At 41.8% G+C, this 5,961-nt stretch overlaps 1 protein-coding gene across 1 annotated transcript; it reads left to right on the top strand.

Moving 5' to 3' along the window:
* The first annotated feature begins 378 nt into the window (after nucleotides 1-378).
* helt (helt bHLH transcription factor) lies at nucleotides 379-2,400 on the top strand. The gene is made up of 4 exons (XM_030412926.1): nucleotides 379-605; nucleotides 1,189-1,293; nucleotides 1,461-1,557; nucleotides 1,823-2,400. Exons 1-4 carry the CDS (start codon nucleotides 579-581, stop codon nucleotides 2,296-2,298), a joined length of 705 nt encoding a protein of 234 aa, XP_030268786.1. The 5' UTR covers nucleotides 379-578; the 3' UTR covers nucleotides 2,299-2,400.
* Nucleotides 2,401-5,961: the final 3,561 nt, after the last annotated feature.

The following is a 5,961-nucleotide window of genomic DNA, read 5'->3' on the forward strand; positions in this document are numbered from 1 at the left end:
TGAACTTGGCGGAACAGCCTATTAAAGGCTTACTTAATTACTCTAATGACACTGGACAGGCCTTAAAACTCGGACCGGGCTTGGATGAGAGTTAAGATCGCTTGCTGGGATTTGTAAACAGGCGATCGTGTGAGAAACGCGAGTTGGAAGAAAGAGGGTTTCTTTTTTCGCCGGCTTTGTTTTCAGTGCGCACAGTGCGCCCCGCCGGATCAGGCGATCCCAACGCTCACTTCTTATTTCCCGCCTGGGTTGTTACTATGCAAATAATATTCCGAAAGTAATCACGTGTCTTTTGAACAGCCACGTGGATTAACAAAGCAGGTTTGCCCCCCTGCCAGCCCATGGCTTTAGATTTTTACTATTTCTTTAACTGATCCTAAATGCACACATTTACCCAATGCATGGCTCTAATCCCATGGAATAATTTACACCGTGAATGCCGGAGTCCCTTGGATGATCCCTTTATAAGGACCCGTTTTCCCCTCGAACCTCAGTCTGCTTCATCTCCTGCCCGAGCAACACATCTCTGCAACCTCCAGCTGAATTGATTTTTTAACAAGATTGACAGAAATTCGTCGATGGCATCTAAGATGAAAGACAGGAAGGTACGCGCTCCTTGTGCGCTCTGACTTTATGAGGACTGAACTGTTCTGGCAACGCGGCACTTTTACCACGTTTGAGTCACTTTATGGACTTTGGTATTTCAGTATTTACGTCGAATATTGTTTAACTACAACTTGGAGTGATTGCCGTGCTAGAGGAGGAGAGATTTATTGTCTGCTGCCTCTGTGGCGCGCGTTTCAGCATCACTTCGGCGCGCACTGATTTAAAAGTAGCCTGTCTGACACTTACTGGATATTTGTAAGCTATACTTTGCTAAATTTGGCTAAGAACACTTAAAAATGGCTAAATTTACTTAGAGAGTTTTACAACATTTCCAATTCAGGCTTCAGAGTTATGAAAACTGGCCGGAGCGCAGCTGCCCGCCGCGCGCTCTGGAGCTGCTCAGCGCGCGGCGCGCAAAACTCTCCGGGATTATAAATGATCCAGTTAAAAGCGGCAAACATTGTATTTCTTCTCATTCAAACCTTCCTAGCTGTTTTGTATCATAGTATTTCTGATAATTAGCTTTAAAAGAGGTGTAGATATTATTGTGTGCTCATGTTTTCTCTCTTCTTGTTTCCACAGAGAACTCCCATCTCTCACAAAGTCATAGAGAAACGGAGACGGGACCGTATTAACCGCTGCCTGAACGAATTAGGAAAAACTGTTCCGATGGCGCTAGCAAAACAGGTATTGTTGAAATTAAAGTGTATATTTTGTGTTATAGATATCGCACTTATTATACAATACTTAAAATGTAGAAACACAATGTCCATGAACCAATCTTCACCAAAGAACACGGTGATGTATCCGCAGCCAAACAGTTTTTAATGTTGGTTTTCTTGATATTTTGGCAGAACTCTGGAAAACTGGAGAAGGCTGAAATCTTGGAGATGACGGTTCAGTACTTGAGAGCGCTCCACTCGGCGGATTTCCCCCGCGGGAGAGAAAAGGGTGAGTCAGCTTCTCACCGAGCTCCGAAACTTTACGCATCCCCACAGCTCATTTCTGTTAATACATTGTGTGACCATTTCCACAACGTTGATTAAATATAAATATGAATTATCCATGCATTTGTGTAATTTATAGTTTGACCCCACTTGCATGCTTACAAGTCCAGCTTTACGCAGTGGAATCAGACCGCAACACGCTGCGTCAGACTCGTTCATCGTCTCATCTCTTCGGGGTTTTAACCGCTGCTCTCTGTGACTCCTTTCAGGTGAATTGCTGGCCGAGTTCGCAAACTACTTCCACTACGGCTACCACGAGTGCATGAAGAACCTGGTGCACTACCTGACCACGGAGGACAGGGCTGAAACCAAAGACATCAAGTACGCACGGATCCTCGCCTTCTTACAGTCCAAGTCCCGTGTGGTCACAGAGCCCGTGTTCGGCTCCGTCGGCTCGATGCCGGAACCGTCCGACTACCTCAGCCAGATGCACTCCTCCCCGGAGCACCAAAGCCACAGCCCGTCTGACTCCGTGTACCAGCAGAGTCCGCCGGGACACTTCTCCTGGCACAGCTCGGCGCGCAGCCCGGGCATCGGGTACCCAGCGGTGCCTCTGTCCGCCCACACGCAGCAGCACGGTGGATACTTGTCACCGGTGCAGGGACTCGATCACCACTACTTCAACTTCCTCGGTCACACGCACGCAAACACGTTCAGTTTGCACAGTGCGCAGCACGCCGTGTAAATACTTCTGCTATGTGTTATTGTTGATGTTTTTATTTATATATTTGTGAATGATGGAAAAAAAAATCCTGTACATGGTGTAAATAAATATTTCTGACTAAAATTCAGCTTGTTCTGTCGTCGTTTACGCTCATATTCAGATGGTCAGGCGACGCTTTAAGTGCGTAAATCCACGGATAAGACGCATTTACAGCCCCGTGAGCCTCCTGTGAGGGTAACAGTGCTTAGACAAACATCTTCAAGTGCAACTTGGTGAGAAGACGTTTTTTAAATGTAAAATCTTAAAAAAAATTATTTTCATTTTACAATTTCATTTTCTTTTTACTAAGTAGAATTACACAGAAAATTAACAAAGTACATCTAAAACATCTAAAAAAGTAAATCATTTATTCAGTCAATTATTTTCATGACATCAAATGGACTAAAAGTAGCTCAGTAAAATATCACTGTTTAGAATAATGTGCACAAGTCAGACTCAAAAGCTTCATTATCTGTGGTGTTAATCACTCCATCTCATCCGCAGGCCTGTTAATGAGCTAATCTGTGGGTGTTATGTCTAATATTTATGACTAGAAATAGGGAAAATGCACAGCTAAACAAAAGCTAACACATAGTTTTATATCACAAATGAAAAAAAAAGTAGTAAATTGGTTGTTTGGAGTGAAGTGAACGAGTCAGACTGGCTCAAAACTTGATCAAAAGCTCCAAAATTATTTGTGGCTTTTTCCACCATGTTTCTTCAGTCTCGTCCACAGGCCTGTTTATGAGCTGATCTGTGGATCTAATGTCTAATATTTCTGACTAGAAATAGAGAAAATGAACAGCTAAACAAGAGTCAATCTTTTTCTGATATAAAATGAAACAAAAAGCAATAAATCATGATGGTTTGGAGCTCTAATTTGATGAAACGCTACAAAAGCTTCACTGCTTTTCACTACTTTTCTTCAGTTTCATCCTCGTGAGCTGTTTCTGGGCTGATCTGGGGGTTTAACGGGTGTCTCAGTGGGTTCCAGGGGGCAGACATGAGCCTGACTCCCACTGGGCCACCCGCTCCTGACTTAAACAAACCTGCAGTTAACAAATCCATTGACACTCTCAGCAGTCCTTCCTTAAAATTCAAACCTGTCACTCAATAAAAAAAACATTTTTGGACATGACGAGCGAAAACAAGATTTTCATACAAGTGAACATTCATGTTATTGTGTGTGAAAAGTTGCATTTCTACAGTGAATTAGGATAAAAGTTGCTCTGCCTCTGAGCTTTGGCCAAGATTGACTATTTCCACATGTTTAGGGAAATAAGTTTGTCTATGAATCAGGAGGAGAGACGGACAGGGAAGTAAAAGTTGGTGCTTATTTACATGTAAAACTTCTTCTTTCAGAGCAGTGTTACGTTAAATCTGTCAGATCTGTGAGCTCTTAAGCCTTTTAAACTTCTCAAGGAAGCCATATTGGGCGCAGTTACTGATCGAAAAGGGCCTTTTACCTCCCACAGAATAAGGATCAAAAGGGAGAATTGTTTCTGCCAAGCTTGTGTCCTGCTATACGTGAACCGCACAGTCTCAATAAATGCATTAAACTGCTTCCAGGCTCCTTCCTTCTGTGTTTCTTTAAGTAAGTCGTATAAAAGAGAGAAGTTAAAAAAAGAAAGCAGGGAGGAGGGGGGGGGGGAAACTCCTTGTTGTTTTCTTAACTAAGCAGCCCCATTGTGGTGCGTCTGAAAGGGGAACAATCTCTGCGTCCTTGTGCTTTATCCTTGAGTGATTGCGAAGAAAAATAATCAACACCATGAAATCAAAGTTTCTCTGCGAGGGGAGTTCAAGAAAACAGGTTTTTTTGTTCCCCCTCCCAGTTTCTTTTAAGAATCAAAGCTGAAATTATTGCAAACATCACTCCGTCTTGGGTCAAGTGAGTGGATACACCTGGACCTGCTGCTACAAGAGAACAAGAAAGGTGAGTTGTAGGTGAGTTGTAGGCATGCTGACAGATATGATGGATGGAGGGATGGTTTCTGGGTGGATGGGTTGATGACAGATTGCATGGATAAGTCCACATTAACCGCCTGGACGGTTGGATAAACCCACATTAACCAGCCCCTCAACCAAAAAATAAATAAAAGACAAGCAACAAGAGAGCAAATGAAAGAAATGAAAGACAAGCGTCCACGCAGATGGAAGAGAGAAGTGACAATACGATAAAAGGAGACCGGGCTTTCTGAAGGAATACTTGGATCCAATATTGGTTTAAATCCTGACTCCAGCCAGGAAAAGAAAAAAAAGAAAAGACTCATGTTCAGCCAGATGAGAAAGATTTAGCCGCAGCACCTCACATGAATAATAATAAATTGAGCACGGATAAAAAAAAAAAAAAAACACGGACAAAAAAAAGGATTGTCATGTAAACTGAGCCGCAGCTTCGGTTTGAGAATGTTTGTCTTTCGCATTAATATCACACGCTGAACATCGACAATCAGCCCTTTAGAAATATTATTCATCACCGGAGTGTCAAAGAGGGAATTCGCACTCCAAATTCATACCCTGATGAGCATGAAGCCGGGCGAGTTCATGAGGAAAGATTTGTCACCGTGTGGAAAGAGGAGCAGTGGCGGGAAGTTAGTCAGAAAACCAAAAAAGTAAAACACGTCTTTGTTCAGTAAGTGGCACTAATTTGAGAAGACAGTAAAACAGTTCTGTGTTGATTTATTGTGATGTGATTTTTTTACAATATTGTCCTGCATTAAGTCAGATATCTGTTTTTTACTCTGCAGTTATCTGCACCCACTAGATTCTTCCCACCAGGCGCCTAATTTTGTTCCCTCAATAGAAATGTTTGCACTTTATTCTTGAATGCAACTTCTGAAACTCTTACCATCCTCTTCTTGTTATTACCTTTGTCTCAATACACTTTATAGCTACTACTTATTCTGGTTTACTGAGTATAGAGTATCGTTTAATTCAATCAGTAGATGTTTCAGTGTGTAAACGTTTTCACAGTCACTTACGCTTGAATTTCTCTGCGTGGGATCACTTAATTCTCCTCTTAACTGATCTTAATGTCTCTTAAGGGGCTTTTTAAGAAGAAGAGAAGCAATTACATAACATAAAATGAAAAATGAGTTTAGCTTCTGTGAGATCTTGCTTAATTTACTTTGCTTATCAATTTCAGAGGTACTGAAGAACAGAGGAGGAATGTTTGGATACTTTAAGTTGATTTTGCTGATAATGCTTTTGTATTTTTAACTTTCTCTCGCCGTATTTGTGTGAAAACAGCACGTGCACGGGCACATATTGCAGCACACGTGTGTTTGTGAATATATACGTGTACTGTAGCCGAGCTGTTCTCAACTTAGGGGTCAGGCCCTAAAATGAATCCGAGGGGTCACAAAATCACAAGAAAATCTACCGCTTACTGTGGAATTTCTGCAGTTCTCAACTCTAAATCTAGTAAAAGAGCGTAAAAGCGTCAAATTGTCGTGTTTTGCGGCTGGAAACAGTACGTTTCCGGAGTGTCTGCTGGAAATAGAAATGCTTGATTCCCCTGTAAAATCAATATTACAATCATCGTTACAACATTTGTTTCGATTTAATACAAACAAAATGATAACATATTTATTTTCACATTAAAGATGTTAATTGGTGGCTTCTGAAACCTTTGGAAACAACCCA

The sequence above is a fragment of the Sparus aurata genome, chromosome 1 (genome assembly GCF_900880675.1).
Source record: "Sparus aurata chromosome 1, fSpaAur1.1, whole genome shotgun sequence".
NCBI lineage: Eukaryota > Metazoa > Chordata > Actinopteri > Spariformes > Sparidae > Sparus > Sparus aurata.

Excerpts from the sequence above, each read along its gene's own strand:
- helt (XM_030412926.1), top strand. The coding sequence starts at position 579 with ATGGCATCTAAGATGAAAGACAGGAAG. Across the intron at positions 1,294-1,460 it reads CGATGGCGCTAGCAAAACAG|AACTCTGGAAAACTGGAGAA; the intron begins GTATTGTTGAAA and ends ATATTTTGGCAG. Across the intron at positions 1,558-1,822 it reads CCCCCGCGGGAGAGAAAAGG|GTGAATTGCTGGCCGAGTTC; the intron begins GTGAGTCAGCTT and ends GACTCCTTTCAG.